This window comes from Symsagittifera roscoffensis, chromosome 8 (assembly GCF_963678635.1).
Source record: "Symsagittifera roscoffensis chromosome 8, txSymRosc1.1, whole genome shotgun sequence".
NCBI lineage: Eukaryota > Metazoa > Xenacoelomorpha > Acoela > Convolutidae > Symsagittifera > Symsagittifera roscoffensis.
In genome coordinates, this window is record NC_087069.1 from 15396923 (window position 1) to 15421020 (window position 24098).

A 24098-nucleotide genomic window follows, 5' to 3' on the forward strand; every position below is an offset into this window, starting at 1 on the left:
TTATACCCGTTCGTTTTGTTTTCTCGTCACATGGCGCACAAAACACGACACTAATTTGAAAAAAAAAACTACATTTTTTGTAGTTTTTTTTAACATGGTCGGAACATTCTGTCCAAATTGCCCATCAACCAGCTATCATTCCTTGGTTCATCATTGATCGGATCAATTTCGTTCTGCGTGTTTAATACGCAAAATTAGGTACCCTGGAAACTGTATCCGCAAAATAAAGTACTCTGGAGATTATATGAGGTTGAGTGATTATCATATCCAAGCCCTTTCTGTGGTGATTAGGACTGCAAAAATAATCCAATTTGCAATTTTTTTCCTTGACCAGAAAAGGCGTTATAATATTTTTTGTTTTGACTAATGTTACTGACTAATTTTGAAGACTGTGCTTTAGCCTACTTTTGTTAAAATGCGTTAACTAATTTTTTAGTTACCCGTTTTTAAGGCTTAGTTGTTTCCCCTTGACGCGACACGACACATTTTGGGGAATACAAAATAAATCTCTGTGTAACGGAATTTTCTGACCATTTGCTCAGTTCCCAAATGTATTCTATTACTTGTATGAAATATTTTTATTACATGTCCTATTTTTCATTTTGCTCTAATATCTAATATAATCAATATGTTCTAATAACCAACTCGCGGACCTCTAACCACTTTCAGTGTTTTTTTTTTCAGGTTGAATGGTCATTTTGAACTCTTGAAAGTTTCGAGGTTTATCCTGGATAAATTAGTGTTGAACAGACAAAATGAGTGACACTGAAGCAATAATCCGACTGCCGCTCATTTTCCAGGTGGACAGTTGCGTGAACACAATCATGAGCGACTTCTACAACTACCATTTCATACCTTCAGTGGTGCAGGAAATATTCGCAGTTCCTGTAATTTTAATTCTCCTCGTTTGCACGTGTATTTTGATTACATGGCGAAATAATTACTTGTTGGCGTATTACAGCTCCGTTATCTCTTTTCTATGCATTCTTTTTTCGTTCGAAACTTGTCTGAAGTTTCTTAACATAGTATCAGAAAGTGTTTCCTCGAAAAACGAAAGTGGCGACCTAATTTGGCACTGGAGTCAAACAGTTTTAATCCTGTTGTTTTCTGGCTGCTTTTTAACAGCATCGTATATAGTTAACCCATTTTTGGGCGTCAAATATTGTCCAGTTTGGTTCTTTCTAGTTTACATGCCTACTTTTCTATTTATATTTCTTCCTAGTTGGGCTCAAATTATTTCATTAGTTTTGTTTTTCTCAGTAGCCCCTTTGGCACCCGTTTTTATTCTTATCAAACACGAAGGATCTGATTATTACAGGAAAGCAAGACAGCTCTTCAATCTTTCAGCTAACACAGGTCATTTTGAGTTTTTAATTGGATATCTTTTGGCAAATGTCGATCGCAATTTCGTCTTCAATATTCTGATTCTATACTGGTGCTGTCATCAAGGATACTCAACTATACCGACTTTATTCGACTATATTACGCAATACGCCGACAACTCAGGCACGAGAAATGAACAATCTTCGTTAATGCATGAACAAATTCCGCCGACGAATGAAAATATACACGATGAGAATAACCATGATTTCGCCGTTTCTCCTGCGAGTGAAATAGAAATAGTTACTATCAAATTAGTTTTTAGGAGTTTTGTGCTTAACTGCACTAAATCGTGGGCTTTGATAGCATCTACGAGTGCAGTTTTGACTAGAGTGGCGAAATTGTTGGATCGAGTTTTGTCGTTTTTACTCGAGACGAGAAATGAAGAAGAGGATTTTGGAACGTTTTGTGCTTTGCTGTACTTAATTGCTTCAATACAATCACGTAAGAGTATCTAAATTTTCAAAAATTGTTTATTTGTTGGCTTACGTTTGATTTTGAAAAAAGTCTATTTTGTTTCCATTGATATTAGTGGATAATTTAAATTTATAAAGCAATCCCTACGAAATCAAAAACCATTATTTTAGTTTAAGCTTTTACACTCCCTTGGTATATATCACTGTTTGTTTTGACAACGCCTTGCGAAAATGTTCGATCTTTTTTTGTAAGTTGACCAAATTTAGTTTGAGAAGTCTCCATAATTTTAACTAGAAAAAGACAAGTCCAAAACGCCGTTGTATTGCAATTTTTGGAGGGTTTGACAATCTATCTATCTATCTGTCTATTATCTATCTATCTGTTATCTTTTATCTATTATATAATTAAATGCGGGTTTCACTATCTCGCCTTGCTTAAGCTTTTTCAACGTATTGTTTTTGCATGTTTAGCGAATGATTTTTTGCACGTTTAAGCTATATCGTATCTTGCAATGCTTAAAAAATTTTTTCGATTTTCTAGCTTGTTTGTTTTTTTTTAGTTTGAAATTAGCCACCCAAAAGTGTGATGCTATCGGGTTACCCTAGGGGTTACAAACTGTGCCTTCAAATTTGAATACCCAAATCTTTTTTACTTTACGAGATACAATGATTCTTCGGATCTTTTCAAGTTTTTTCATAAAAATAAGAATCAAAAATTCCAGAAAAAGTGAAATTCCCAACCATGTAGTTGGGTGCTTTCAGGGTACTCTCAAGGGTTGCAAAGGTTGCCTCTGAATGTGACTGCTCAAGTCCTTTTAGTTCCCGAGATTTGACGTTTTTTATGATTTTTTCAAAGAAATTATATATTAAAAGCATAACAAAAATTGAAATTCTCAACCCTTGATTTTTGAGTGCTGTCAGAATACTTCCAGGATTTCCACATTTTGCCTTAAAATATGACTGCTCAATTTTTTTTTAATATCCGAAATATGACGTTTCTTAAGATTTTCAAAAAATTTTTATTATCTTAGATATAAAAAATAAAAAATTTAACAAAAGTTGAAATTCTGATTTTTATAGTGTTAGTTGCTGTCAGGGTACTCCCAGGCAGTGTAAATCTTGCCTCCAAATGTGACTGCTCAAATGCTATTAGTTTTCGAGATATGACGTGTTTTCAAAATTTGAAATTTCGAACCCAAAAGTGGGTTGTTCTCAGGGTACTATCAGAGGGTGCAGATCTTGCTTCAAAATTTGTTTGTTCAAATCATCTTAGTTTCTGAGATATGCCGTTTTTGTTTTTTCAATTTTTTTTCTAAAATCTAAGATCCAAAATAATTTCCAAGTTCGAAATAGTTAGCACAATGGCGGGGTGCTCTCAAAGGTAACCTGAGGATGTTTGTCTGTACTCCAATAATGACTGCTCAACTCCTTGTGCTTCCTTAGATATGAAGTTTTTATCCTTTTTGAAAGTCTTCAAAAGTTATAATTCAATTAAACACTTTTCAAAATTTGAAATTTTCGACCCTTGGTGGGGTGGTCAGATTACTTCCAGCGGATGCATATATGGCCTCTCATACTAATATTTTACAATAAAAAAGTGATATTTTAAAATCAATTACGCTGGATTATGTCTCCCATTTATCATTTAGCAATAGAAAATTATTTCATTTTTTATATGGAAGGTGCAGTCGTATCCTGTCGTCTATTTCAGGGTTTTGTTATAAAAACCTTTAATCAAAACTATTTTTATCGTTCAAATGTGAAATCAAAAGCGTTGTTAGATTCTCCCGTACTTCTTTACGGTTGCATTTATTTCGCTGTTTTTTTTCATATAATTTATGTATAAGCAACTTATATTTATATTTGACTCGTGGCTTCATTAAAATTTGTGTATATTGGCGCCTCTAGAAAAAAATGTTGTTCGTATAAATTCGTTGTCATTAATTAGTACCAATGGGGAGGGGGCAGGGCGCTCACACTTCTCACATCCGCAACTGCCTATTATACCACCCTCAACCAGAGCCCTCTTTTAACTTATATCGCCAAGTTTTTCACTGTTTGCGTAGACCTGGCCTACTTGACCCCGGATGAACAATACTCTCGTTTCCTGAAGAACTGTCTGATCATGCTGGTGGGTATCCTCCACTTCTCTCACATGTCATCCCAGTCTGTAGTGGAGGCAATGGGAGCCACAAATAACAGGAGGCCAATCAGGTGCAGTTGAATAGTGATGTCCATTGAAGTATACAATTGGAGACATTACTTAAAGAACCCCCCCCCCTCGATAAAAAGTCCCTGTCACCTTCCCCCACTTTAGAAGTTTTTCCTTTTCGTTGTAGATTTAAACGCTATAATGGCTAAATGCACGATTTTACAATGCAAGGCATGAAAAGTAAATTGGAACCTGATCTAAACTACATTTTATGATTGGATAAATTAGATATTTTACCAATGTAAAGTATTTAATATTAACCAATCATGATCCATCTAACTAACAATCCACTTATTTGTAAGTGCTGAAATTACTTGTAATTTCAGCACCAGAGAGATTTGAATTTAACTTAGAAATTAGGTGAACTCTCCCGAGTACTTCAGCAGCCGCAATAAACCAGTATACCCTAGATCTATTGAGCCTAGCAGAGACTAGTTAAACAACCTGAGACTAGATAGTATAAGAGTAAGATTAGGATCGGTATTAGACTAAGAAGTTGCACGAATCTATCCGGCCGAAAATAAGATAGCGTGACGAGCAGACGGTGTACCCTATCCGAAATTACTCTATGAGTTATACCCATCGGTCCTAACTCATCTGGTGCGACCATAAGTCTCGAACAAGACCTTAATAGCTTAGAATTAACCAATAATAGATTAGAATTTAGACAAAACATTTACAAAATGTTATACGACAATAATTTAATCGAAATGTCTCTACGACTCAATAGATCATAGCCAATATTCCGAACGATAACAGAACTACCCGGAATTGGAAGAAGACCTCGAACCAGAGACGACATACGACAAAGCAGAAACTTACCATATAGTTATATGATAGTTCGGCAAAAGCCAGAACAAACTTTTGTATTTAGAATACTACTAGCAATGAATTTAGATTTTCATTTGCAAACATAAAATTTTGAAGTCAATCTTCAAAATCATTTCAGGCGCTAAACAAAATTATTAATATACAATAACGATTGATAAAAAGATCTCAGATCGTTTTCCTAAATTCTGCAGTAATATACAAAACATGTTTGAAAAATATTTATTGAAAAATCAAAATAAAAATTAGTAGCATGACAATAAATGGTTAGTAATCATAAATCATCCTGTTGTTCCAGCTTCATCGCCTAAACATAACAGCATTCATAAGCTCACTAATATCATAAAAATACTAAATTTATTCTTTGCACAAATTTAAAACATTTTAAACTTAAATTCACTTAATTTTAAAATCAGATCATCAAGGCTTATCCTTGGATCTTAAATCATTTTCTATTTAATTAAATTTAAAACTTGATCATCAAGGCCTATCCTTGGATCAAAAAGAACAACTTTGTTCTCCCCCACCCACTTAACTAGTGTCTAACGACCTCAAACGTCGATTCACTATCCAACCCTTTCTAAAAACCCAGGACTAATAGAAATTTTTGAACAAAACTAATCATTCAAATTAGGATAAACAGTGAAGAACTTCGGTTATTCATCCTTCACTTGATCCCCCCTCTTACCAGACCCAGGATAAATCTTAAACTTAGTAAGTTTAAAATAGTATCTAACGAACTACTCGCGTTCTAATTATACCTGAACCTTGTGGATCGATTTACTATTCTCCAACCCTGAACACAATCACTACCCTTAAGTAAGATTAAGTAAGTTAACACCTTAGCTTATACTATCCACGAGAAAGTATAAAATCATTCTTCGGAATCGATATACTTTTCTCCCCAACCCTGAACAAATAGACCCAGGTTAGGCTAACAAATAAATCGTAAGGACTAACAGTTCAGTTTAAGCAAATAGAAATCATTTAAAAACCTTTTGCATCCGTCATCCTAAACCTTATGTCATTTAAAAACCTAGGAAATAAACAAACAATCGTTTTACACAATTGTGAAATAGATAACAAAAAATACGACCTTGTAATCACACCTCATACACAAACAATTGGATACATTAGAACAAAACGACAAACATTAAAGAGAAAAATAATAACTAAACAAAGACAAATAACACGAAAAAGATTTTCAAAAAATCGAAACGCATTTTCAGAATCAGAAACCAACAGTTTAGACGAAATTTATAAACTAAAAGAATCAATAGATAAAAATTGCCCAATTCACGATCAATTATATTTCTCTGACTCAGAAACAACTTCAAATTCATCAAAAAGAGGAAAAAGAAGAATAAAAAAGCAGTATAAACACAAACCAGTACATTTGTACAATTGGAATCAACCAATTAGACACATTGATAGTTACATATTAACAGTCATCGAACGAAAAAATGAGCTCAACGCACACCCCAGGTGAAGAAAGTCCAGATGATGATGATATCTTCCCCTTTATCGTAGATGCAACCACTGATAGAGGACAGCATATATTCTGCAAAAATTTACTCTTAAATTTGTTTGAACCCGGAATCAGTCCATGTAAAACAGAGTTCCCAGATGTAAAAATCAAAAGACAAATTATCGATCACTATCTAAAAGATATATGTAACCTAACACAACAATACGGAATCTACTCCATAGAATTCAGCTCACCAAACCAGAATCACAGTAAATATATAATTCAAACAGACGACCTTGATTTAGAATTCTCAAAAGTATTCTCAGAATATATAAAAAGCATTCAATATCATAACTCACAAAGAGCAAACTCCATATTCACCAATGAAGTTTTTGCGATAATATATAGTTATATCTCGATATTAGAAAACGAAATCCAGATACCAAATGTCTCACCGACAGAAACATCTAAACATATAAGAGTACGACATGAAATCACACTACTCTCTAGTTTTCTAAATATAATTAAAGAAAATTTCACGAAAGATGAAGTTTCACAACATACAAAACACGACTTACAAAAAATCTTGGCATGGCTCATAATAGATTATTTCACACATAATATTGATTTAATTTCACAAGCAAGAAAAAATTTTAGACCCCAAAACTCAAACGATGATACTGCCATCACAGAACAATCAGACTATGTTTGGGACCCCGAATGGTCTCATCCCGCATCCATAAACTTCCCACAATCAATCTCAAGTCAAGCAATAAGTACGATATCTTATATAAGAGATTATGTACGAGTAATACCATTAACCATTGATGCAACACCATTAAACTATAATACATTTTTACCCGATATGCAAAATAATAGTTTAAACTCTACAGTCATACACAATGAAAACCTCAATGGAACTAGGAATCTTACTCAACAAGATATCCAGACACCATCACACTTCATAAATGAAGAAATCGTACACACAACAACTACACAACAAAGTATTTCACCAATACGTCCAAACTTAACAACACCAAGAAATACAAATCCTTCACAAACACAGGTAACATTACAATCAACCGTTAAACCTTCGGTTGCCCCAAAATATTCACACATGGATTACCAAACATACAGACCCATGACAATACCGCCAAAAACACGCAAAACGTTCACTAGAAACAACTTTGCAGACCATAATTATAATTACACACATCCATCAAAAACAAATTATCAACCACGAAAAAATTTTAGTAATTATACAAGATCTCGAAACTGGGATAACCCAATGGCACCACCTAATTCAGTAAATTTCCAAACAAATTTACATCCTCCACAGGATCGTAGTGAAAACTATCCATTTTGTCAACAAAATAAAAATAAAAAACAAACATCTTATCAAATGGATTACTTATCCTCAGATGATGATTTCTTACAACCAGATATATTTACACCCTATAATCAAGAATATCGTGGACAAGGAATACAGAAACCACATACATATAATAGAATTTTTTCTCCACAACCAATAGATACACAAAACCAACAACCAATTCAACAACAAAACCCAATTAATACACAATCTTTTCAACCAATTCAGCAACAAAACCCAATGATTGCAAAATCGTACCAACCAGCACAAATGCAAAATGAAATACCACTCCCATATTATCTTCAACAACACGAAATAACAAGAAATCAACTTTCAAATTTTTCTCAAATGCCAAATGCAGCAGAATCATTACAAATGACGATGAATCCATACCTTATGGGTGGATCATCAATAACATCAAATAAACCTTTAATGGTATTCACAGGAACAGACCCTGAATATTCTGTAGAAGACTATTTAAATGCAGTCACAGCAAATTTGATTTTAAATATAGGACCTGAACCAATTAATACGCCACTACATCAAAACTGGATACATCGACGCACAGCGTTAATACAAACAACTCTAGATGGCGCAGCCCAAAAATGGTTTTCAGTATTGCCTATAGAAATAAAATCAAATTGGAAAAGGTTTACACAAGAATTTTCAAAAATGTTTGACTCCGAAAGAAACAAACAACAACAAAGAGTTTTATGTAATGAAATTCGCAGATTACCAAACGAAACCATCAAGCAATTAGCAGTACGAATCGAAACACTAGTTCGAAAAGCATATTCATTAAATACACATGACTATAAAAACACAAAGATGACAGAAATCTTAATGATGACCTTAACACCACAATTAAGGAAAATAGCAATAAAAAAGAGAGCATACCATCCTTCGTCAATTCGAGAACCCGATTTAGATTTTCGAAAACTAGTAGACAAACTAGAACAAGCAGAAATCACAATGAAACTCGAAGAAACGGAAAATCTGAAATTACAATACGTTAACAGAATTGAAACAGCTTCCACAAATATAAACAATATACAGGAATCAGATACAGACCTCGTTGAAAAAATCACTGAAATACTCAATATTTACGAAAAACACCCAAACTTTAAAGGCAAACCATCTTTCAAAAAATGGTGTAATTATTGCCGACGATACGGACATAGTATTTCTGAATGTAGACAAAAACAGCAAGACAATCAAAATAAACCTCAAAAATATAAAGAACCAAATAAATCATTCTACCAATACATGAAAAAAGATCAAAATCTACCGAACAAAACAGTCTACAGCAACAACAGTTCAGGAAAACCACTCCCGAACAATACAAATTATACAAGAAATCAATCACCATATAACTCAAGTTATAGAGGAAGATCACCAGAACGAAGAAACACGCAAAATTCATCACAAAATCACTACAATAGACCAAATAGTCAAAATAACTACTCCAGATCACATTCAAATACACAACGATTTGTTTCTAGATCTAATTCCCAATCAAGAAATAATTACTACCCAAACAATCAATCACGAAATTCATCATACAATAGGAATAGAAACTACTCCAATAATCGGAATAGAAGTTATTCAAACAACCGAAACCAGAATTACCCGAACAATCAATCAAGGAATAACTCATATAATAGATCGAACTATAACAGACCAAACAATAATTACCAAAACAGATCGCAAAATAATTCACAAAATCGACACTCAAGTTATAATAATCGTTATAGAAACTATTCCCAATCACCACACCGGAATAATAATAACTATAATAATTCTAATAATCGCCACAGAAGTAGTACACCTAAACATCAAAGACATATTAATCAAGTACAATCTAATCCAGAAACAACATCAGACCCTCCAGGTATTGATGACACAGTAACTGATACGTTACAACTCAATCAAATAAACTGTGGATCATCAGATTCAGAAAGCGATGCAGAAAACACTCTCTCCATCAACATGATAAAAGTCGAAAATGACTATGAACCTGTTATATATGAAGAACCTTTTTCATCACACATATATGAGAATCAATCAGAACTCCTTCACAATTATTATATTGAACCCGTCCATTCCACACCGACGACACAAAAAACTAATGAAATTAACACTACAAATCAAACCAATGAGAACGAAAAAACAAAATGCTTGAATACAAATCACATCTATCAAAACATACAAAAAGAACAACCCAAAGAAAAAATTTGGACAATACCATTTCTTTTAGAAAGTCCAAGAAGCAAAGAATTTCAACCACCAGATCTTGAAATTGATTTTTTAATTGATTCAGGAGCAGAATCAAATATAATAAACATTCCAACATGGAATGAAATAAAAACCTTACACCCAAAGCTAACACCTCTTGAAACCTCCAGCAAACTAGCAACAGCACAAGGATCAACATTAATAAACTACGGAAAAATTCAATTATTTCTTCTCCCCACAAGAACAATGGAGCAAAACAAAATTTTAACCAAACCATTTAAACAAATATTCCATATCACTGATATTAAACACAATATCATTGGAATACCATTTATCTCTAAATATATACCAACAATCAACATCTTGAATAGTAAAATATTAATCAAAGATAAATATACAAAAACAAAAGACACATCCCTAACATTTTTTCAAAGATTAAATAAACAACCACCATTCTTTTCAAAATTCTATCCAATATATAACCAACAAAGAAAACACTTGAAACCACTATCAGGAAACATATACAATTTTTCAATACAGCAAGTTCACCAATATGATAAAAAACAAAACAAACAAAAATTTTATATGTCAGATTTTGAATTCAAACCTATTCATAAATTTTTCAAAATCACAATCTCATCAATAAAATATTTGAAAAACTCGAATTCAGATATTATTTCCTTACATGTATACAACAATACACCTTACCAAGTAACATTACCTTTAGGACTTTTAGGCTATTGCGAAACCAACGCTACAATATCACCAATACACGAAAAAGCATATCGTGTAAATAATATACTCCAATTACTAGATATTTACCAATCCACAATCCTTAATGAAGAATTATCTATAAATAATATAATAAGTAACGAAAACAGAAATACGGATTATTTCACAAAAACCCCATATTTCAAACCTACATTCAACATAAGTAACTACACAGAGAATCAACAGAAATTTTTTAACAATGTTTAATTTCCAACATTCACAAATAACACAGGACGAATTTGAAAAACTAGCAAAACAGCTAATTAAATATTCATCAGTCTATGCAACATCCAAATTTGATGTTGGCAAAATCAGCTCATCACGACATCTCCCATTAAAACCAGACGCAGTTTTCAAAAAACAAAGAGCAAGTAAAGTACCAATTCACTTACACGATAAAGTGAACAGATTACTCGACATTTTAGAACAATACAACATTATATCACCTGTAAACAAAGAGGAACAACCAAAAGGCAACACATTTATCAACCCTGTTATCATTCTAGCCAAAGGAGAATCATTAAAAATTGTTCTCGATGCTAGATACCTCAACTCACTCATAGATGAATCAAAGTGTAATTGGCCTATTGAACCAATACAAGTTATTTTAACAAAAATAAACGGAAAATACTTTACAACCGCCGATATGAATAGTGCATATAATCAAATGCCATTAGATGAACAATCACGACGCTTAACACAATTTGTTATTGGAAACCAACAATACGAATTCAACCGCTTATTCTATGGAATATCCATAGGACCAGCAGCATTTTCAGCTTTTATGAGCAAAATTTTTCGACCACTAATACTCAAGAAAAATGCAATCACCTATTTAGACGATGTTTTTATGCAATCACAGACAAAAGAGGAAATGTTCAATGTTTTAGAACAATATCACCAAATACTTCAGAACGAAAATCTGAAGGCCGCCCCCAATAAATCACACTTCTTTTTGACAAAAGTTAAATTCTTAGGACATAATATAGAAAGAAAAACAATCACTCCATTGAAATCACGTATAGACGCTATTCAAAAACTCCAACCACCAACAAATAAAAAGAAAATCCAAGAATTCCTTGGAATGTTAAACTTTTTAAGCAAATATGTTTATAAAATGCAATTATATCTACGACCATTCTATAACATACTTAGACAACAAAATAATTTTGAATGGAATACAGAACATCAAGCACGATTTGAAGAAATTAAAAAACTTCTAACTGAACAAATTTCAAACACAATTCCAGATTCAAATCAACCATTTTATGCAATGTGCGATGCTTCGAACTTTGGCATCGGCGCAGCATTATTACAATCACATAATAGTACAAATAAAATGAACCTCATATCAGCAAATTCTCGATTATTCACTCAAGCAGAGCTACGACTCTCAACTCTAATGAGAGAATGTACAGCCATAATATATACACTAACAGAATATGAATTTCTGATACTTGGATCAAAACATCCCACAGTTCTATTCACAGACCATAAACCAATCATCTTTCTTTTTACACAAAAGTCTAATCCAAACCACCGAGTTTATAGATTTCAACTCATTTTAATGAAATTCCCAAACTTACATATAGTTTGGACCGCAGGAAAAAATCTTGCATTACCAGACACCTTAAGTCGAAATACGCCACCTGAATTACTTACACGTAAAACCACAGTTGAAATACCCAAAAACATAAAATTCTACCTTGCAGAAAATGAAACATCACCCTGATTGGAATGCAAATATGCAGTAAAAACTGACGTTGAACAATCACAAATAAATAATTTAAAACATTTCCCACTTTATTTAGATTGTCAAAATAATCACTATGAAGTTGATCTACTTGGAACATCAACTTTTAAACCAATCCCATATTCACAATGGATAAAAAATAACACCCAACAAAAAAGAATAAAACAACACCCGCCTAAAAAAGACCATTTTCCACTAATTGAAAAAGAAAATTTGACTGATAAAATAAACTTATCAGGACCACAAACAAACGATTCAAAGTACACAATAAATCAAGTTTTTGACCTCCATGACCCACTTGACACAATACCCTTATCTAAATTAGAAATTGAAAACATTTTTCTCCCCCCAACAGAAACAATTACAATTTCAACACTGAAACAATATCAAAACCTTGACCCAGTAATTCGACAACTGAAATCATGGCATAAATATAAAACTAAACCTATCAAAGCAGATTCAACTATTCTAGGAAACAAAACACTCCTCCGATATTTTCGAAAATTCAATAATACAACAATTAACGAAAACACAGACCTTCTAGAATACAAACTAAATGAATCTACAGTTCCCTGTCTCCCTTTAAGTATGATTCTTATAGCTTTTAATATTTCACATACACAAAATATTAAAGGACACTCTGGATCAGAAAAAACATATTCAAATTTTGTACAAAACTTTTATTTCCCAAATGCACCAATTTGGATAAAAGTACTATGCAATGACTGTATAGTATGTCAACTAAATAAACCTTACCCAAATCAAAAACAAATAGCACAAAAACAAGATTTTAAAGGACAAAGTTTGTACTTTAATCATCGTATCTCATTTGATACCAAAGGACCAATTTCACCCTCATCCGAAGGAAACTCCTACATTATGGTAATTGTTGACGCATTTACACATTATGTAGCACTTAACCCAGTACCACATTGTAACGCTTATTACGCTTACACAACACTCTATGAACACTGGATAGCAAAATTCGGACTACCAGAAATTTTAGTTACAGACAACGGTACAGAATTCATAAATAATGAAATCATCACACTATGTCATTTATATAACATTAAACACAAACCACGTACATCTCACGCACCTTGGACAAACGGCTTAGTCGAAGGTATGAACCGTTCATTACAAGAATATCTCAGATGTATCATCAATGGAAATGATACAAGATATACCGAATGGTCAGCAGATGTAAAACTATTTCCCTTAGCATATAATTCACAAATCACGACAACTTTAGGAATGTCACCATATGAAATGGTTTTTAACCAAAAGCCACGCAAACCAATAATGTTTACAGCAAACTCTCATAAAAACGCACAAGGTTATTGTCAACCAAATAAAGACTCAATTTGTTATAACCTACCATTACATACACACGATGAAGATCATTTTCATCACCCACAAATTCTTAAATTAGCCTCCGGTACACACACCGAATGGATTTTAAACAGAGATAAAAAACACAATGAAATTTACCAAAAGGTAACAAAAAAGTTGTTACAAAGGCAAAATATTAATGAACAAATAAATTCACGCTTTACACCAGCCTCCGATTTAAAAATTGGAACATTTGTTTTAATACCCAATTTTAATACTCAAAAAGGAATTTCAAAAAAGTTACAACCCCTTCGTAAAGGACCATACCAAATAATTGCAAAACCCACTGATGTCACATATAAAATCACCGACTCAGATAAAAAAGAAATCGTTCAACACCGAAATAACCTATTACCTTATTATCCAAAAGAATACGCACTCCGCGAACTAACTCAATTATATTCTTTTACAGGTTTAAAAGTTATTCAAAATGACCCACATACGGACAACATAACAAAGGAACAAAATGATATTCACCTCGGAAATCAAAATACAAAATCAAACACCACAAAAAACAATACAAAAAATCTCGATCAAAATACATCTCAAAAAGAAAGAAAAAATAGAAAAATGACAGAACAAATAATACCCCAAAAACAAATCGACAAATCAGAACATAGAGAGTCTTCACGACTTAGAAATCAACCACGTAAAAATTATAAAGTATTCATCCCACAATCTAAAATATTAAAGAAAGTTGAATTTCAAAAACAACCTTAATTCTACATTTAATAATCTTTGCACCTCTGAAACATTTTACACTTTCAATTTTCAAGATAACATGCTGATAAACACGCAGCGATTCTAGTTCAAAATTAGCCAATAGGATTCATCCAATCCGTCACCTTCTATAACTTTAACACAAACCAACTAGACGAAAAATATTAAACTCCAGGCATAAAAATAACTATAACTCTACGACCTCCAGGTCAAAAATAAGCAAACCACTCCAACTTGACAACTAAAATAAATATCACCATAATATCATAACCCTCCCTTATCTAATAAACCAAAGATCAACAATATTTCCCCAACTCAGCCCTCAAATACCCCCCAAACAAATATGTTAAATTAGCCTAAAGTAAAAGAACGACCATTTTATTTAGCCTAAAGTATAAAAATCTCAAAAATACCCCAGATCATTTGACAAATAAAAATAAAGACAAAGAAGACCTCCCGATCACCATAAAAATTGCCCCCAACAATTTTTTACAAAACTCAACCCACTTGTCAAAAAACTAATAAATAATCCGACCACACTTGAAAATTGCCCCAAACAACAAAAAATATTCGATCACGAAGCCATTTCTTAAATGCTCTTCTATCAAACAGTCACTAAAATTATCACAAACCTCAAACAATTTTTTACAATACTTCAAACTTTCATAATATTTCTTTTTGATATCCTTGAATCTTTTCAAATACTCTTAATCATTTTTTGTAATATTTTTTTAATTTTCTACACTATATTCGAACTATTTCTCCAACTTTCAAAAACCCTTGATTATATCCACAGGTACGATTTATAAAACTTGTCTAAATGATACGAACTATTTTCAGTAGAACTGATATTTTTCTACTATTTGTAATTTTCATAACATTTCTATCATCCTTCATTTTGACCATATGCAAATGTATAAAGAAAGCAATCATCACATTCGCTCTAGCAACAATCCTCCTAATTCTTTTCTTAGAAGAATACTATAATAAACATTAACTTTTTCACTAAAAGAATAGACCAAAAAGCTATCAAAAATTGCTACCCAAAAGTCACAAAGTCAGTCTTCACCGACATCATCCCAAGATAACCCAACAACACCTTCAACTACCCATAATCCTCAAACATCTACACAAATTTCCTTTCAAGATAACCCATACACTTTTGAAGAACGACACGCTCGTTTATCAGAACCACTAGAACCAGTTCAACGACAAGCACCTCTAAGCGAACCAACATATAACTTATACCCAACACTACCACAAGAATTAAGTAGAATAAGAAATCCTAGTCAAAACCAAAATACAGTCGAAATAAATAGACAAATTATACATCCTCGACGAAACAGAAATTTTCAAACTCCCCGAGTTCATTTTGACATACCCCAATCCCCATCACAAAACACTCCAGAAAACCCCATTGGTATATTACCAGAAACCCCTACGCTTCTTTCACAACGTAGCACCTCAAGCCTACCATCAGATTACTTAGGTTCAACACCAACATCTGAACAAATACGTGAAAATCCCTTTAACCCCCCAAACCAGGCATCACGACTACCATATTGGACAACACATTCATTTACACAAGGTGAATTAAATTTAGTCAATGATCCAATAGATATTTCTACGGATACAACAACATCCTCATCACTACCAGAAACATTATCACTACCATCAACACCATCAATAAGCCAGATTTCACCACCACCTTTTAACTTAAATTTTCCAAATAATCTCGACGCCAGATATCGAGAACAATCATCAACAAATATCCCTTTAAGACTAGATTGGAATACATTTACAGCCCCTCCACCATTATTTGGACAACATCTAGAAAGTAATCGCCTTCACAACTGGGCACTTAATAGATTACAATACCGACAAGACATTCACGACGATATCCGTGATCACAATATCCAAATACTCCAACAAAACAGTTTACAATTAAAGTTTGAAATCACAGTTAAATTAAACAACATTACTCAACATCCCTACCCATTAAACCCACCAAACATAACAGCCCAATCACTACCACCACCATTTATAACCACTGAAGTAATATATAAATACGACAGATATACCAAAAAGACAATTGGTTACATCACATTTTATAACCCATACTCAGGATTATCATACACATGTATATTCTAAAATTATTAATTTTTCTCCAACTCCTTTTTCTAGTAATCTCAAATCAAAAGATAAACCCTTCTCCCCGCACAGAACCCCAAGATTTATTAGTAACACATTACGATTGTGAAGAAAACGAACAAAAAACACTACACAAATATGCAATAAATCAAGTATCACAGTGTGAAACAGAACCCCAAGCCATAGAAACTACAAATGTAATAGCAACACTTTATTCAAAAGCCCGAGCAACTACAGTTATAGGATATAAATTCACAGCAACATTTTCTGAAAAGAAAGTACATTGTTCACAAGTCTCAAACGGAAATAAAAACCGACTTGACCATGAATCATTCTACCAGAGTAATATAGAACGACTTTTACATCTCAATCCCGAAGATTGTAAAAACGAGTTACTCCGACTAAACATCACAAAAAATAAAAACACAGATAGAAATTTAGTATATTTCCAAGTTTTTTCAGATTCTGTACATCAAGCAGAACTTGAAAGATATCAAGGACATATAAAATTAGATGAAAAATACCCATACAACGGCGCACACGGACGATTAACCTATGACATGCACGATAAACACTGGATACCACACATTGGTATAAATGACCCATCAAACTGCAAAGCAGACACAAAAAATAAAGGATACCAAGAAATAATGTTTTTCGATTGGAAAATACAACTCGAAAAAATACAACTCACACGAGATTTATCAGACAACACAATGATTTATCAAGGAATTAGATTACCTTGTAAAAACGACCAAGGTTATTGCGACCCTACAACCAGAACACAAGCAACAATTGTTTGGTTCCCCGAAGACACATGTACAACATTTCAAGTAGCAAAAATACACGCTCGTATGATAAAATTTCACGAAAAATATTTTATACAATCAATACCATATGAACAAGTAAATCCATTACGAAAAATAAGTTCTAATTTTCGAAACATTCATAATATAGAAAATAAATTAACACGTTTTCAAATATATCAAGAAACAGAACTTGCATGTAAATACAGAAACCCACTTCACAAAACACAATACTCTGAAATATTAGTTGAATACGAAAATGGATTCGACATGATCACTGGAAAAATAAAAGTCGACCCATACGCCACAAGTCATCCCCTAAACGAAGGAACATCATATATACCAGTTAATTTTCAAAAGAATACAGGTCAACCTGGTGGACATTTAAAGCCCCAAGACGATCAAAGCACACGTTTACAAGAACTATCACTAATGAATAGTACATATTTTGGTAATATCCACTATGATATTCACTTAGATATGAAACTAGACTACACGATTAGCCGAATTTTTCAAGAAATGTCACTCTCCGAATTAGAAACATTACACCAACTATGCGAATTAGAAAGAACACAAATATTACAATCACTTGCACTAGCAGTATTAAAAATACCCTACGCAGGATATTTACTATCAGGAAATAGATCAAATTTTTTAGACTATGAAGGAAACATCTTATGGTTTTATACTTGTACTAAAAAAGTATCACCACTATACGTTTTTGAAGATAAACGATGCTATAAAAGAATCCCTATCTTTTATAAGAATAAAGTACATTTCGTTGACACACTTTCACGAAGAACCTATTTCTGGGATACCGCAGTTCCATGTGGATCAGAAAATAGCCACAACGTAGTACAACTAAACCCTGATGAAGATAAATATTACCTTCTCACCCCATATCCCACATTAATGCAATCACTCAAAAAATTTTCACCAGAAAGCATTCGCGCTATCGCTCGAAATCCAAATATAGACTTACAATCAATAGCAATATACTCAAAATCAGATATTCAACATCACATTAGAACACAACAATTCCAGGAGTTATTAACGCAAATGGACACAATACAAAGACAATCAATTGACCAAAACTTACGCAAACTTGCCGAAACCGCAGGATTTGCAGACATCTATACGCAAGACTATAGCGGATATTTTAAAGACATTAAAGATTATATATATCTAAACGGTGAAAAATACCGTCCCCAAGATATATCACCTATCAATATTTTTAGCTTTGTTACACTCAAGAATGAAATTCTTGATTTTCTAGGATGGCCCTACTACATCTTAGAAAAACTGACTATTTTATACGCATTGTTTAACTTTATTGGATTTCTTTTTTCACTCTTAAAAGGAATCTATAACACATGTGCTATACACACACAAGTCAATAGACAAGCAAGTGTAGCACGCATACTATTTGCAGGATTTTTTGGAATATTTTCTACATCTATATCAAAATTCTTTTAGACGCACAAATAAAAGAATATAACACAAAAATAGCAACAAGACAGAACACATACGACGAAGAACATAACAATGCAGACACAACACCAACAGCACCACAGTTACCACCCCTACCACATAACCATCCATTATCCCTAGTCCCACGTAATTTTCGAAATTTAGCCATAACACATAATAATTTTAGACCAACCATATCACAAAGTCCCATCCAACATATAATGCCACACCACTCACAAGATGAAAATACTTATGAACAAATTATAGAACAACCCCATACCACCGATTTTCAGTCTCAAAATAATAATTTTTTTAGCCCACGATGAGCCGACAACTTGGATCCCTACACCGATCAAATTCCCACCCAACCAACCTCACCACTCCAATCCCAATAATACCACTTTTTGCTTTTCCGCCACCCGATTTCCCATCCAGTAGTGTAACATCCGGCATGAATTCCGATACTAATTCACACATTTCAGTTTTATACTCCATCTCACAACTCAATAACCCGAATATTGAAACCCCCGATGAATTTGCCGACTCTGAACCATCTCCATCAAATATTTTTCACACCAATCCCTTAAATTTTTCCCAACCCCCTTTTCAACCCATACTACCAAATAACCCTGACCCAACCAATTCTACACCCTCTTATGCTTCCCAAGTCACTCCAACCTACTCCTCACTTCACTCAGACCAATCATCTCATTCTCCAGACACCCCCCGAATCTCCCCAGAACTAGATAATTTCATTACCCTACAACAACAACCCTATCACCTTGACACCCCAACCATAAACCAAATCTCATCCACAATAGATTCATCCAACCCTCCTACCCCTACACCCTCTTCAATTTATACTGAATCATTAGCACCATCATCCACAACTACTGAATCTTCACTCAGCACTAATAGAGCTTACCGCACTTTTAAAAGGAAGTTCCCCAACCATCCTTTCCCAGCGAAACCAGGAACAGCCCGTGAATATATCAACCATCCACAACACACTAACACAAAAGAATTTTTAGCTATCACCTTACCCTCATTTCCACAATACACCTTAAACACCCCTCATGACACTAACGAGACACGTAACTTTGTAGACGAATACGTTTTAATGCCTACCCTTCCTTGGACATCATATTATCATTTTACAAATCCCCTTTGCTTACCTTTATCTAACACTCATATCGATATAGAACGAAATAAGGACATGCTATATCGACTCACTACACCACTAACACCTAGACAATTTACTTACATTGGATATAAAAAATCACTAAAAACACACACTGCACCCCGAGCTAATGAATATACACTAGAATATTACGATCATAACATCATCAGAACTAACCAAGATCAATTCTTAGACGACGATCGCTTCGCTAACCCACAAATCACCGAGAAATTTTTCATTAAAACACCATATGTATTTACACTAAATATCTTCGATCGCAAGTTTGACCACATTATTTCAGAAGCACTAACAGACACGCAAGCCTACGAAAGTTTTAAAGAACGCTTCCAAATATTTTCACTAACCTTTCATTTCCTTGCACCACATGAAAGAGATTTGCACTGCTCACACGATATTATGTTGCGCACTAAACAAACACACACATATACTTATTATCGTTTCATCCAAAATCACTTTGACCTACACACTCCCTCCAGACAACCACACCATCGTTTTCAATTCATCAATTCCAAATACACCTCACCATTCTTTCTTAACTTCACATATTGCATTAAAGATACTAACCTTCATGGTATTCTTCGAAATTATGATCCCATAACCCAAATGTATATCTTTTGTCCCATCACCAAGACCTTCAACGCAGAAGAATCCCGACCCTTCCTCATCCCACACGAGTTTGTACAACCTATAGAAATCCCCATTTTAGAATTCATCCATAACACTAAATTCAACCACAAATTATATAATCTAATCCAAAACACACCTTATGAATTTGCAGTTGGCACTGAAGAACTAACCACCATTAAGGCACTTCAATTGCTTTGGCCACTGCTTCAAACTAAAAATATCATCCGCATCTTAGCCAAACTACTAACAACTTCAGATCTCATCCACGACATTTTCCCCCACGGTTTCTTCCCCGACGACTAACAGGTAAGTATGAATTATACATATTACTAACTAATTTAAATATTAGAAACTCACCATTCTTTATCCATGTTTTCTTTAGAATTTTAGCCTTCATCCAACGATCATCTGAAAAAGTCACAAAAGAAAAATAAAAAATAGCAAACTTCTTCAAAACTGTTTAAAACCCTATTAAATTTTTGCACCAACAATTAAATAAATATAATACCAATGCAGTAATTTAATTTATAAATTTTTCCCCCACAAGCAGTAAATCTAATAATGATGAAAATTTGTAACTTAATTTTCCCCAACAACTAGCAGTAAAATTGAAATTCTATGTAGTAAATTCATAAGAAGCAAATGCAGTACTAACCTTTTGATATTTTCATTCACTCGCACAAGAATTCTATCCAAACTCGCACAGCTCGCCCACGAAGAATTGTTTAAAATAATGAATTTCAGTTTCAAGCTTTCACACTCGATAACTCTAACACAAGATAACACGTTTCAAACTTTCCTTTAACCCGGTTGGAAAGGAATTATATACTAAACAAAACTAACCAATGCAGCTTACTAAACACCACAACACATAGCATAACAGCATGACTAAGAAAAGGAAACCAACGGTACCCAAACCGGATTAACCCAGTTTAAAACTGGATAATTTATTCTTTTGAAGACTATTATAAAGTCTAAGAAAGAAATAATAAAACACAAAAAAGTCGAAAGACAAACCCATACCACAAACAATTTGATTTTTGAAAAAAGGACACAACCAACAAAACATATGAAAAACCACAACAAACCCAACATAAAACGTTGTCACATAACAGGACCTCTCACAAAAACCGCATGCAATCATACTCCCACTCCTGGCCTAACCCACCAGGAAGGACGTCCTGAGCATGCTCTATAGCCGGCCTAACCCACCGTGCTACATCCACGCTTTGTGACCACACTCCTATTTTTAATAAGAGCTACTCAAGGGTGAGTAACTCTTCAAAATAACTGAACTAAAACAAAAAGCTTTTGTGAAAACAACTAACTAAAATCATAATTAAAAAATATTAAACTAATAAAAGTTTTATAAAATGTAAATTACATTATGCAATACATAAATCAGAATACAACACCAAGGACGAACATCCAAAGACAAAACGACCCTACTACACTTGAGAAAGAATGCCCAACTACAATCAATATGCCGCCCACAATCACAACTCAAAGGATTTAGAGTACGACTTGACTTCGCAGAAAAGGACTTCATTGAACTAGACCAATGACCACCTCGATGTTCAAGTATACGTACAGATCCGAGTAACCAGGCATCCCCTCCACGCACAATCTCCACGCCATTCCCAGACAAGGTCAAACACAAAGAAGTTCTCACCAATGAAACAGAAAAACCTGACATAACCAACCATTCTGAAATCAGATTTGAGTTTGTTGCGAAAACCCAGTCGTTGTCTTGAGAAGACACAACGATTGAATCTGGGACTTCTCTAATAAGAAAACCCAGAAGAAATAAGATGTTCGCCAAATACCAACGTCCATCATCCATCCTTTGAATTGCAGAAAGACTATTCTAAAAAACTCTGTAAAACCCGGATGGGTGGAACCTGATCTAAACTACATTTTATGATTGGATAAATTAGATATTTTACCAATGTAAAGTATTTAATATTAACCAATCATGATCCATCTAACTAACAATCCACTTATTTGTAAGTGCTGAAATTACTCGTAATTTCAGCACCAGAGATATTTGAATTTAACTTAGAAATTAGTTGAACTCTCCCGAGTACTTCAGCAGCCGCAATAAACCAGTATACCCTAGATCTATTGAGCCTAGCAGAGAATAGTTAAACAACCTGAGACTAGATAGTATAAGAGTAAGATTAGGATCGGTATTAGACTAAGAAGTTGCACGAATCTATCCGGCCGAAAATAAGATAGCGTGACGAGCAGACGGTGTACCCTATCCGAAATTACTCTATGAGTTATACCCATCGGTCCTAACTCAAAATGGGCTCAATCGTAAATTCATTACCATGCAAAGATTCCTTATATTACAACGCTTGAAAAAATTTAAAAATGGTATTTCAAATGAGTTCGAGGAGTGGGGAGTTTTTTGGGAGAGTTAATCGATAGTTGCGGTAATTTTTTCACCCTAAGTTTGTTTTCTGAGAAAATTCGTAATAAATGGTGAAAAAATTAGGCATGATTAAGGATCTGTTAAACAGTACTTTAAGTAAGAATATTCACATCACTGTTATTTATCCAGGCATATCAAAATCTACATTCTTATCATTGTGGAACTTATTACCGCCTTCTCGGTCATCAACTACGTTCTCAGTTTTCCTATAAAAACCTGGAACATTGCCGTATCCCTTTTCACAGCCGAAATCATCTTCAAAGTCTCAATGTTGATTGTTATTTACCTATTTTTCTACACCTGGGATTCATTACCTCTAAAAAAGTATATTAACCAGGATTTTGACGACATGCTGACCAACATAAAATTGTTTACAAGTTGCATTCTGTTTATTTTTGGATGTGCTGTATTTATAAATGGATGTTGCATTCTAATTTTTGATGCGGGTGGAAAATTCAGGGCTGTTTTGTTGGGCTTGCACGCATACAGTACAATTTTTCTTCAATGTCGAGACGGTTATAGAAAGTTTCAACTTAGAAGATCAGCTTCAAAAAAGTTGGAACAGCTCGAAATTGTCGAATTTATGGCGTCGGAAAATGGGAGTACAGATTCGTCAGACGAGCAGAATAATGAGCCGAATTTGTGCCCAATTTGTTACGAAAGTTTGGAAGTAGCGCTGAAAACTAAATGTGGGCACGTTTTCCATAAAAATTGTCTAAGAAAATGGATTTATGTTCAAAACTATTGCCCCTTATGCAAAGTTAATTTTGAGGAGTAAACAAACTATTTAATAAAATACTGAAATTTAGGATAGTTTTTTAAGTTATCATTTATGTTTCTATGAATTATTTTGATTTAA

General features: G+C 33.6%; 1 protein-coding gene across 1 annotated transcript; it reads left to right on the top strand.

Moving 5' to 3' along the window:
* The first annotated feature begins 688 nt into the window (after positions 1–688).
* LOC134852974 (protein TRC8 homolog) lies at positions 689–24042 on the top strand. Its single transcript, XM_063868865.1, has 3 exons — positions 689–1824; positions 3863–4010; positions 23369–24042. The coding sequence occupies exons 1-3, from the start codon at positions 756–758 to the stop codon at positions 24015–24017; spliced, it is 1866 nt and encodes a 621-aa protein (XP_063724935.1). The 5' UTR covers positions 689–755; the 3' UTR covers positions 24018–24042.
* Positions 24043–24098: the final 56 nt, after the last annotated feature.